The 13,283-nt window shown below is 25.2% G+C and overlaps 1 protein-coding gene across 1 annotated transcript in view; it reads left to right on the top strand.

The window, feature by feature from the left end:
* The window catches only part of LOC136971196 (uncharacterized), a 135,921-nt gene that overhangs the window by 101,038 nt on the left and 21,600 nt on the right, over positions 1-13,283 (top strand). The window contains exons 5-6 of the mRNA XM_067265672.1: positions 10,985-11,155; positions 11,936-12,054. Coding sequence (XP_067121773.1) covers positions 10,985-11,155; positions 11,936-12,054 — 290 coding nt within the window. The remainder of the gene's footprint in view (positions 1-10,984; positions 11,156-11,935; positions 12,055-13,283) is intronic.

Raw genomic sequence — 13,283 nt, 5'->3', positions numbered from 1 at the left:
AAACACAACTTGCAATTAGCAATAAACAGGAAGATTGGTTCTCCAAAATCTCTTACTATACACCCTTGCAGTGTTCTTGTCTTGTATTAATCTTAGTTGAATGGTGTCAATGCTAATAGTAATGAATAGCATGAACGAATAACGAAATTACGTTTCCTACTTAAAATTCTACAGAAATCTACTTTTCAGTTGTTAAAATAACGTCTAAACAACATATATTAATTTAAAAATGTGTTAATATTTTACTAAATTATGTATTTTCTCAATTAAATTACGACACAATTAACTTCTGAAAATAAAATTATAAGTTTAATCAAATTAAAAACTATAACCTAATTAATTATTAAATTACGGAAATAAAAAGAAATTAAACGACAATTTTAAATGCTCACATTAAAACTTTATTAAATTAATACGATAACTTAAATGCCAGATTCAAACGGAACGAATTTAAACCAATTAGCGAAAGTAACCAATCATGTCTCGATAAATTTTATTACTCGTTTCAACAGTAGAAACGAGAAATGTGACAGCGAATCAAACCTGATTATTAGTTATGAATATGTTAACTATTAACCAATAAGGGCAAAGGAGGTTATTTAAGTAAAGAAAATAAACTGATTATAATTTATTCACAAAAATCTCGTAAAGACGATTAATTAAGCGTTAATTAAATAAATTTTGAATGTGATTAAATTTATTAAAAACAAGAGATTTTAAATGTTAATTAAACATTTTTAAATTAAGCTATTTTCCTTGTAACAATTTTATATAATTATTTATAAATGTGTTGAGTTTTGAGAAGAATCAAAATTAATATGGAGATGGATGAGATGCTGCAAACGACGCATGTAACCAAAATAGATGTAATCAATCATACCTGACATATTTCGTTACTGATAAGGTGATTAGGGATGTCCTAGATCTATGTTTATATATATAAATATTTTTTAAATATAAAGTATAATATAATTTCAAAATTACCATCCAAAAATATTATTTTATTCTTAAAATTTTTCAAAATTAATCATAAAACCAACAAATACAACAATTAACCAATCAGCACTCAAATTTCGAATTTAAATTTGAAAATTCGAATGCTGATTGGTTAATTGCTACTTTCGACAATTTTAAACTAAAGTAAACATTGAATCGATTCGTATATATTTTTAAAATTTTATTAAATGATTCATAATTTTATAATTAAAAAAAAAAAAACAATTTTTTCTTAAAATTTATTAAAATTTCGTAACGAAATTTTAATAAATTTTGAGAAATTCGGTATTGTTAAAATGACGTAATAATAATGATTTTTTAGTCTAAATGTAACGTAATTTACGTCACACTGGTTGGCTGATTTAAATCTTGATTGGAAGTTTAAATTCAAATATGAATACTGATTGGTTCATTGTTATTTTTAAAATTTTTTAAACTTAAAAACACATACTATTGTTTGTACAGTACCGTACGCGCTCGTTTTAAAATGGTATTAAATGGTTTTAAAATAAAATTTAAAATTTTTTAACATTATTTTAATTAACTTATGAATAAATTAATTTAAGTAAATTGTTTGTATCTTATTCATTTTATGTTACATTTATTGATATTTAAATGCGTTAATAATATAAGTATCGATTATAATTAATATAATAATTAATTAAATAATAATAATATAATTATAAAGTAAATTGTTCAAACTGTTTATAAATTTTACTTTTTATTTTATGTGCAAAATTACATTTTTTTACTTAAGATTATTTATTATTGGAATAAAGATATCTAATATTTAAATATTTATGCCACCAAGATAAGTATGGGAGAGATGCCAAATGAGGAAAAATGACAAAAGTTTATTTAATATGTGAATTTACTTTCGTTATAATATATATGAGATATATAAATTCACGTTTAGTTATAAACTTTAGCAGTTTCGCTTCAAACAAAACGTCATCCTTTATTTATATAAATGCAGAAAATATGCGTTTTTTTAACTTAAAAAAATGTTATATGCACATTCTTAAGAGAAAAATAAACTTATGCCATTAGTTTGACTATTTAAACTACATTAATGACATATGTTATTCTTAATTGGTTAATTCGAATTTTTAAATTTTATAACCTCTCGTTAATTGGTTGATTCGAATTGTTTTTAAACTTTTGTTGTCACTGATTTGATAGTATAATCTGCTCTTTGTTGGCTTATTCAGATTTTTAAATATTATTTCTCGTTAATTGGTTTTTAAGCTTTTTTAAAGTATTAGCCTGATTGGTTAATACTTTTCGTTCCTGGTTAGTTTATTTAAATTTTCGAATTTTTTCTTTATTTTATTGGCTAATACAATGTGTTTTATTCTTGATTGATTTTCAATTTTATTGTGATATATTTAAATTTGTATTTGGTAATATAAAATATGTTTTTAGTATTAAATGAAATTAATAATGAATATTATTTTTGGAATTATCTCCAAGAAAGTATGTATAATGTATATAAAAAATCATTTATTGAATAACAGAATATATTCACTGAGGTAAACAATGCAATTTTTCCACCGAAGTTTCGGTAATTGTACAGTACTTGTTATTTTCGATATTTACCAAAGGACAACATTAAAGATAATATGATTTTTAGAGGTAATAGCACAAACGAAACAGGACAATAACTTGAACATAATACCAAAGATATATTGGGTAGATGTAGATATACCATGTCATTATACCCTGTAAATCGAAATGTAAGATGATATGAATCGCATAGCATGTAGAAGCTTCTTATACTAGTCTTTTATCATTTTTCTTGGATATTTTCACTTAAATAAATAAATAATAGATAAAAATAGCTGAAAAATTCATTTTTTAGGTGTAAAAATTTTAAATTTTATATAAGAAATTCAAAAAAGTTTTAACTTTACATTAATGTTTCGTAATTGGTTAATTTCAAACAACATCAATTTAAAATAACCAATAAGACATTAATTACGTTTCTCTCTAATTACTTCCTATTGGTAAATTTGTTTTTCATTTTATAAGTATACAAAACAATTCGACCAATAATTGTTTAGAATTTTTTTTTAAATGTAAAATTCATTCGATTTGATGACGTTAATTTCAATTGTTCTCGATTGGTCAATTCGAATTCTTTTAAATTTAACCTTCTTTGATTGGTCGATTCGTTTTGTTATTTATTAAATTCAAATTTTATCGCAAAATATCTCGCAATTTTTAGAAAAAAATTTAGCTATTTCTTTTATTAATGATGATGAAGTAGAATAATACAGAAGCAATAAAGATAATTTAGAAAAATATAAAAAACAAAAAGAAAAATCGATTTACAATTTAACATTAAATACACGGAGAGAGGGAAAGAGGGGGTGGAAACGGGGAGGTAAAATAGCAATAGAGACAAAGCAATATGAAAGATTGATGTTAAAATAGCACATTTATTGACAATTCTAAGGAAGAGTAATGATTAGGTGATACATTTAAAATTCACTACATTGGTCCTAACATATGGCAATATCATGTTACTTGACTACATTACTACTAAAGTAGGCAGTAAAATCAACTTAATTCTATCTGTTGATGGCTATTAAGTGTATAATATAACGATTTTTATGTTATTCTTTTATTTAATTTTATAAAAATACAACGAATTTCACCTTTAAAAAGACTATTTCCGTAGCCTTCAATGGTTACTGCTTAGTGTAGGATGAATATTAATTTTGTTAATGTAGTAGAAATATTATCGATGTTAATACATTAATAAAATTGAAAATCCTGTATTAAAGGTTAAAAACTTATTAATATTATTATTATTATCATCATTGGATAATTGAGAAGCTTGGAAGTTTTGTTACTGGAGTAGCATACGATGAGTAATTTAATTATCTTCGATAAAAATCAATGCTACTCTAATAGCATTAACTCAACAATAGAGGTAAATTGTTAAAGTAGCTTCGATAGTTTAACTTAATACTGTTAAAATAATAAAAATACCGCATCTGGATTCGATAAATGATGATAATAATAAGTGTAAGTGGGCAAGATAACGAGGTTTTAGATGTACTGTACACAATCAAGTTATAGGGCCTAATTAGGCCCAGGTAGAGAGGAATCATACAGCAAATACTTATAATCAGAACCTTGAGAGGTCAATGCAGGCCTAAAAATGTGGGGCATCATCCATTTCCAAAAACTCAGAGATGCGTGGATTATTTTAAACTGAAAATTTGGGTCTCCTGAGTGCAGACTAGAAAGCACCAATTAAGCCTTGTCAGAGAGGAATCAGCATTCTGGCCTAGACCCAGAAGTGCCTAATTTTCATTTTAAATTAATTCATGTATATCTGAGGATTTTGGAAACGGGCGATGCCCTACATGTTTATCTGTCACGTCTCTATTTTCACTTCTCTCAAGGCCTTAATTATAAATATTTATTTAATGATTCTTTCTTTATGTGGGCTTAATTAGTGCATTCGGGCCTGGACTCACGAGGGTTTGAATTTCAGTTTTAAAAAATTCATATATTTTTGGGGGACTTTGGAAAAGGATTATATCCCGCATTTTTCTTTGACATGCCTCGCTCAAGGCCTTGATTATAAATATTTATTTTATTAGTGATAAATATAATAAATTCTACATTATTCCGGGGTTTGTAAAAAAAAATGAAAGTAACATTTCCTATCGAAGTGGGGCAAAATGACAAATGTGTTGATTATTGATTTTTTGACCAATTGTGAGAATATCCGACTAGCACAGCCGTTTACGTCTCGGATTCGTAAAGACCCCACAAAAATTATAGTCTTTTATTAGTTTTATTGATTAAATTTGTATATTTTTGTGGAGTTTGGAAGGGGACAAGGGCCCACATTTGCGATTAATTCAATTCTCTCAGGACCATTATTATAATTTAATAACTTCTACGATTATTCATCACTTTATGAAGAAAATAAAGAATAATATTTTTGTTTCTAGCTCAAAGAGGGACAAAATTACGAATGTATTGATTAATTCAGAATGGAGGAACCAGGATTATTCTTGTCCTAGATGTAGAAAGGCTTCAAAATTTAACCTTTTATTAGTCTTATTGGTTTAATTTTTATATTATAATGGAATTTTAAATGGAGTAAGGCTTTACATTTGTGACCTATGTGGGCCTTCTCGCCCAACACATAGGTATAAATAGGCTATTTATTAATTAATGGAGTATATTCTAAGATTATTCATTACTTTACGAAGAAAATTAAGAGTAATTTTCTTTTGTTTCTAGCTGAAAAAGGGCAAGATGACGAATGTATCGATTAATTCAGAATGAGAGGAACCAGGACTATTCCCGTACTATATATAGAAAAGCCCCAAAATTTAGCCTTTTATTGTTATAATTTACATATTTTTATTGGCTTTCAAGTGGGGCAGGGCGCTATGCTTCTTACTAGTGTGAACCTTGTCACTGGTTATAAATATTTATTAATTAATGCAGTAAGTTCTAAGGTTATTCATCACTCTATAAAGAGAATTAAAATTAATATTCTCTATTTTTAACACAAAGATAGGCAATATAACGACTGTATGCTGTACTAAATCGTGTATCAAAGTTATTATAATTTGATTAATTCCCATATCACTCTGTATTTATTATGCATGTTATCAATGATTAATCTATACACTAATTACCTGGAACAGATCAATGTATTATTTGAATCCCAATTAATTTGGAATTAAAATTATTTATTTTTTAGATAATAAATATAATCCGATTTATAAATTTCACAAATTTAATAGCATAAATTCGTATAAAATGAAATGAATTAACTCTGAATATCGCTGTGTGATGAGTATCAAACGTTCATCATCTTGCTCCGAAAATTTAAACGTTTTCTGCCATTCAAAAAATCAGATAAAATTTTAAAATAAAAATTTAATTTATTTGAAGGCTTTAAATGTGAATAAATTTTTTAAAAAATAGATTTTTTATATATTTTTTCGAAATTTTTCCCATTACTGTGAATTATATCAATATGAGATTATCAGAAGATAACGTTTCTATCCCGTTATATAAAGAATAAGTTAAGGGAATTTTTCATTGTTTTTATTTGATTATTTTTCGTGTCCTCCTCAATTTATGTATTTTATTGTAATTTACATTCATATAAACATGATTTATATATAAATATGCTGATTGCTACATTCTATAGCCCGAGAGCACGATAGGAATAAAATGATTACCTACCTAGAACATGATTTACATCCCTTATACATGATTGATTTAGCGTATGTATGCACATAAATTAATGTCAGGAGATAAATTAATACAGTCTTTTAGTTACTATAGCAGGTTGTATGCAGTTTCCTGAAGTTAGAGTGTAGAAAACACAAAATAAAATGTTACTGTAAGAACATTTGTTAGATTTTCATTGATTATACATGAGTGATTTTACGTGTTTACGAACCTGAATTGGTAGCAGAACACAGTAAATTCTTAGTATATTCCTTCAAAGTAGTGTGTAGTAAACAGAATAAAGAGTGTGTATTGTTGATATACACATTGATTTTACATGTTTATGCACGTGACTTTGTGTCAGAACACAGCAAATTCTTAGCATAAACCTTCAAAGTAGTGTGTAGAAAAATGGGAAGAGGAGCATGTATCGTGTTATACACATTGGTTTTACATGTTTATGCATGTAAATTTTTTGCAGAACATAATTTAATATAGTTCTTTTACTGCTATTGTCCTTTTTATGTTAGAATATATGTAGATTTGTAAAGATAAAGTAGAGGAAAAAGACACGAAACACCACTACAAGAGTACAAGAGCATTATCTGGATGTTTATGGGTTACACAGGATTGATTTTATATTTTAAGAACATAAAATAGTGTTAGATCGTAAATTAATACAGCTTTTTTGTTACTGCTCGTATAAGAATCTTGAAAACGACAGCACAAAACAGTGTTACTATAAGGATATTGTTAGATATCGATTACAGTCATTGATGTTACATGTACTGTACTGTACAGTATATACATAAATTACTCAAGATTTATTATAATAGAATGCAATAGAATTCGTTTTTATATAAAAACAAAGGAATATGTTAAATTAGAATGTAAAATAAGAAGAAATTCTTCAGATTAAGATGTAAAAATGAAGGAATATTTCAGAATAGAAAGTAGAAAACGAAGGAATATATCATATATCAAATCAGAGTATTAAAAAAAACGAAGTTTAATGCTACCACAAGAAGTATTTGTCTAACATTATTTATTTATTTATTTATTTTAAATTACATCCCAGTTATTAGTGTCAAATAACTCCTTAAGTAATGTAATGACTTTTGAGAATTTATTTATGACTCTCAATAATTATCTAGAGACACGACTCTCAGCATTCATCCACTCAGATCTTTTAATTAATTAGATTGCCACAGAAGTAGCCAAGCGTATCGAGCAGTCGAAGAGAACACAGCAATTTATTAAAAAAATAAGAAAAAAATGTATATATATATATATATATATTACAGAAAGAGAGATTACTTGTACAGCAAGAAAAGCTACTTTAGTAATAAAAATAGAAGAGGGGGAGGTGAAAAAAATTACTTAAGCATACCTCAGATAACATTAATCCTGTTTGTTAAGTGATTGTAGCAATAATTATATGAGATTTTTCATTATTTTTCTGTGCTATTATAGCAATAAACTATGCACCCCTGCTACGACTTGTTCTGTTTAAATATTTACTTAAGAAAGAATGTTATTTTAATAGTATTTTGATTTAAAAAATTGAAATAAATCTCACGAGTATGTGGAAAATAATCCTATATTAGTGTAGACCATTGAGTTTTTTTCTATTGATCATAGAGTATTTGTATTAAGCATAGGGCCGGTAGCATTGTTAATACTATATCTTTCTATATCTTTCTATGCTGTTATAGCAGAGAATTAATGTACTGTATTTAATTCTGTATTATACTATTTATAATTTTATTATAATAAATTATGTTTAAAGTTTTATCCTTAAAGTAGCATTACCTTGCAAGATAATGCAACTATAAGAGCATAATTCAGATCAGCATCCATACAAAATAATGATGCAGCTTACAGCATTATTATTATAGATATAAATTGTTAAATTTGGAATAATTTCAGAAATTTTTTTACTGCAGCAGCATTCTTTATCGTTTCCATTAATTAAATCAATTAATTACTGAAAAAAATTAATTATGTTGATGCATTTAAAAAATAATGGAGAAGGACAAATAAATTATCTCATTTAATAAAACAGTATCACAATGCAGCTATAGTAACAATGACTTTATTGTTGAATTTTTTAAAAGATTATTTAATGTTTTAATTAAGAAATTATATTTATTACTATAGGATATTCCAGCCATTTATCATTTACATTTTTCTCTAAATTAATTGAATAATTTTCCATTCTTAATGCATCAAAGATTTATTGTTGCTATAGTAACAATGGCAATAAAGATGTAAGAGGAAAGGGGGAAAAATTAAAGAATTTATTAGAGAAAAATACAGAGATTAGGGAAAAAATTAGGGAAAAAATAGAAAATTTATTTGAGGATTATTGTAGAAGTTAAAGAAGAAAAATTAGAGAATGTTAGAGAAGTTATTAGAGAATACAGAGAAAGGAATGAAGAGAAATACAGTAGAAATATAGAAAAAATAATTAGAGAATAGAAAAAAAACTATAGAAATTAAAGAGAAAAATTAGAGCAAATTAGCGAAATTATTTGAAAAACATTGTGAAAATTAAAAAAAATAATGACAGAATATTAGTGTGTGTTTATTAGAAAAAATAGAGGGAAAATAGAAAAATGAAGAAAAATAATTAAAGAATAAAAGAAAATAAAGTGAATACAGGGAAAGTGCAGAAAATATAAAAAATTAGAGAATAGAAAAAATAGAGAAATTAGACAGAAAAATTAGAAATTATTTGAAGAATATTCTAAAAATTAGAAAACAAAATAATAGAATATCAGAAACAGTTTATTAGAAAATAGGGATAAAAAATAGAGGAAAAAAGTAGAAAAAAATGAAGAATAAATAATTATAAAACAGAAAAATAGGGAAGAAAAAAATAAAGAGAATATAGTAAAAAATGCAGGAAAGAAAAAAAATAATTAGAGAATAGAGGAATTAAAGCCAAAAAATTTGAGAAAATTACCAAAACTATTCGAAAAATGTAAAATTTGAAAAAAAATAAGAAAACATTAAAAAAGTTTACTAGAGAATAGAGAGAGAAATAAAGGGGGAAATGAAAAAAAAATAAAATATAAAAATAAAGAAGAAAAAAATGAGCGAATATTAGAAAATAAAGAGAAAAATGCAGAAAATATACAGAAATAATTAAAAAATAAAAAATAGAGAAATTAGAGAGAAAAAAAATTAAAGAAAAATTAGCGAATTTATTTGATAAATATTCTCAAAATTTAACGCATAGAAAATTGACAAAGTGAAAAAAGAATTTTAAATTAGAGAAATTAGAGAAAATTACAGAGATCATTGAGAATTCATATTAATTATTTTTATTTACATTCTGAATTTTAATTATAAAAAATGCAATATATAATTTAATAATATTTATGCATGTTTATTTTAATTACAATTGCAATTTTATTAAATACGTTTACTTAATTATAATTATTTTTATGCAATTTATTTTATAAAGATATTTTTATTAATGGTGTTTCATGCAATTTTTTAAATTATGTTATTTTTAAAGACATTTTTATAAAATAATGTAAAGTTTATTTAATTAGCATATTTTTGTAATTAAATCTTCCATAAAATAACATTAATTTATGGGATTTCATTCAATTTTTAATGTTATTTTATTAAGAATTATCATTATAATAATAATATTAAATTACATTTAATATTATTATAATGATTTACCATTTACCATTTTCATGGTATATTTTATGTAATTTAAGCCATATAAATGTATTTGTTGCGGGATTTTTTAAAATAAAAAACCATTAAAATCACATCTAAGTACCACAGAAATTAATAAAAGTCATTAATAAAATAATTTTAAAGTGAATTAACAGAGATATCACAGAGTACAACTTCTCAACCTTCTTCACTCGCAAACCCCCGACTCTTCTGTGTATAGGCTTCTGGGGATTTGTAAACCACCGGTTGAGAAGTAATGCCATAGACAAAAATCACATTATTTTATGTAATGTTTTAAATTGAATTTTTATTATAAATCGATTAGTTATTTAATGATATTTTACAAAAGTTAATTATGAAAATTTTAATTACACTTTTATTAATATTACTTAATTAAATTGTTCTTATGGGTATATTTTTCCTGAATTATTTTAAAATATTATTTTTATAAATTTTTTACATGTTTACAAAATTTGATATTGTCTGTTTGCTTTATAAATGTTTAATGAATATTTATAGATGTTTACCATTGTTTTAAGATTGTAAAATATTTAGAAATTTTAGATGTTTCTGGTTGTTTTATCATTCGAATGATGCAGATTGTACAGTTGCTACAAGGGAAGATTTTCGGATGACGCAAATTATGCACTTACTACGAAGGTAGTTTCTAGGTTCTAGAGACTGTATAGTTGTTACAAAGGCAGCTTTTTTAATTATGCAAATTGTGCAAGATTGTTATAAGTATAGATTTTTAAAGAAATTATACATTTGTGCATTTATTGCATATACATACAGTTAATTATATGTGATACTATAAGACTCTGATTACTGTTACATTATTATATTCAATTTTACTAATATAAATATAATAATTGATTTTCTTTTAGGTTTTAGAATGTTTGCAATCTTATAATTATAATGATCATTGCTTTTTCAGAAGCTTTAACATCATACATTTGTTACAATTAAAGATTTCTTAGATATAAGTAAAGTAATCGATTCCTATCCCTTCTGCTGTTCTTAAACAATTGATGCTGTATGGAGAAAATGATAAAATTTGCATGTATTACAGTGGAGGCTCCTTCAGTGGAATGCCCTTTTAGAGGACCATTCACTTTCACTTATAGTAGAGGTCAGGGAGAATGCAAATATCCACTTTCTACGGTCGATGCTTGTACAGATGATTCTCATCTTCTCTTCAGGTTTCAAGCTTGTGCTGAAGTCCCTGGAACTGAAAGCAGTGGTGAGAATTTCTTCCCATAATTTATTTTATTTTTCTTGAGTGTAGATAATAACAATTCCATCGCAATAAGCTACTTTAAGAAGATTAGAGAAAGGGAAGAAGAATTGTTGATGGAATAATCCTTTCCAGTGATTCCTGTGGAAGGAATGCTCTTGCTGATCGTCTTCGACAATTTGTTATCGTAATTTAAGCAGAATATATTTAAATGGCGTATTTTTATAGAATTATAGATTATTTTTAAACTAAATTTAAAGATTTAGGGGATAAAAATGCTTAAAATTTAGAATATTCTTCATCAGAACATTGGTTCGCATATTTTTTATGTTGAAAAAAATAATGGGTATATATCTACAAAAATTCCTATTTTTAAAAAATTCCATGCATATATTAATAAAAATTTTAAATAATCAAGTTATTGCCTTTCAGGAAAATTCCTTTTATTGTAGGGAATTCTCCCTCAATAATAGTAAGAGAAAATTTAGGAAAAAACGAACGTTTAAAGCATCTCTAAAACTCTTTTATATTAGTATTTTGATACTTTTCAATTTAATTTTAAGGAAGTTTTAGGGAATTTTCTCGAATGTTAATTCCCCTAAAGTATAAGGGAAAACGGGAACTTAAAGTAGTTTTTAAGATAGAAGAAATAATATTAAAATTTAGGTATTTTTTTAACTTTTTAAAATTTATTTAAATAAATAATAAAAGCTTAAAAATTATTATAATCATAGATTTTAGGATTATGAAATTTAAATTTTTAATTATATTTAATTTTCTTTTAAGTGGAGGAATTAAAATGTTTAGCAATCTGGAAGGAAGGTTCAGCACATTATTTAGTAGGGAAAATGACAAAGCAGAGAATTGTCAAAGTTCATGGAGATGAGGATACTTATCGATGTTTTGTAGGTATTTTTAACCAATAAAACTTATAAATTATATTAAAATTATCGTGAAATTCGAAAGAATTTTCAACTAAAATAATCAATATTTCCCTTTCAAAATACAAGCGATATTTATGAATTATTGATAAAAATTAATGAGAAAATTTTATGTTAAATCGAATTCATATTCTTTGTAATTGTAAAAATAATTTTTTTAGAATAAAATTTTAAATAATTTTAAAAATAAAAAGAAAAACTAATTTTAAATTAATCTTTTGGAAGGAACAGATTAAAAACAAAAGAAGAGAAAAACTGAAATTTCTACAATAAAAAGAATTAATTTTCAATATTTCTGTATAAGAAAAACTTTATTTTATTCAGATGATAGTTTTAAAAATATCCCTAGCATTTTTTAATGTTAGGGATATTTTTAAAAGGATTAAGGGAAATTTCCCCTGCTAAAATGAAACACGTCAGGAAATTTTCTTAACAAATAAACATTTTAAGGGCTTTTTCCCTAATAAAAAATGCAATTTCAAACGCAATTTTTCTAATAAAGTATATGTTATGGAAATTATTTGAAATATTTAAAAATTATTGAAAAATTGAATTAATGATTTTTTCAAGATTATATTTAAACTAGCAGGTAGGCCCGGCGTTGTTCGGGCAAAAGTAACGATAGCGAAGATTAAGATTATTACCTTACAGTCACAATAAAGAGAGTAATTTCATCAACAAACTAAGTATTTCTAAAGAAAGGTCGAATTTGAAAATCGAATGTTCTAATATTGTTCGATTTTCACGACGTGTTCTGATTATATCGTTCGATTTTCATCGAATGTTCTAAAGAAGAAAGGTCGAGAAAAACCGAACTAATCTGTTTAAATTTGAAAATCGAATATGTTCCAACATATTACTCTTTTTCTTTTTTTTTCCAACGCCCGTAAATCTTGCACGTCGCTTTTTCTTGTTCTCCATTGTTACTTAACACTTCCATTGTTACTTAACACTATCATTGTTACTTAACACTTTGGTACTTAAATCTGGTACCCTATCTGTGCACCAAATTTTAACTTTCAACTTCTAACCGTTTTCGCGAATATTAAGATTATTACGTTATAATCAACCTTACCCGTTTTCACAGAATGAAAGAATTGGGACCCCTGTTTCCAGACTAATTACAGAATTTTTAGATAGGTCTAAAAATATGTTCGATTTCCCGCAAAAACGAAAAAAAACTGCATCTGCGT

This window comes from Centruroides vittatus, unplaced genomic scaffold (genome assembly GCF_030686945.1).
Source record: "Centruroides vittatus isolate TY-2023 unplaced genomic scaffold, ASM3068694v2 contig_235, whole genome shotgun sequence".
Taxonomy (NCBI): Eukaryota; Metazoa; Arthropoda; class Arachnida; order Scorpiones; family Buthidae; genus Centruroides; species Centruroides vittatus.
This window is presented reverse-complemented; position numbering and strand designations above follow the sequence as displayed.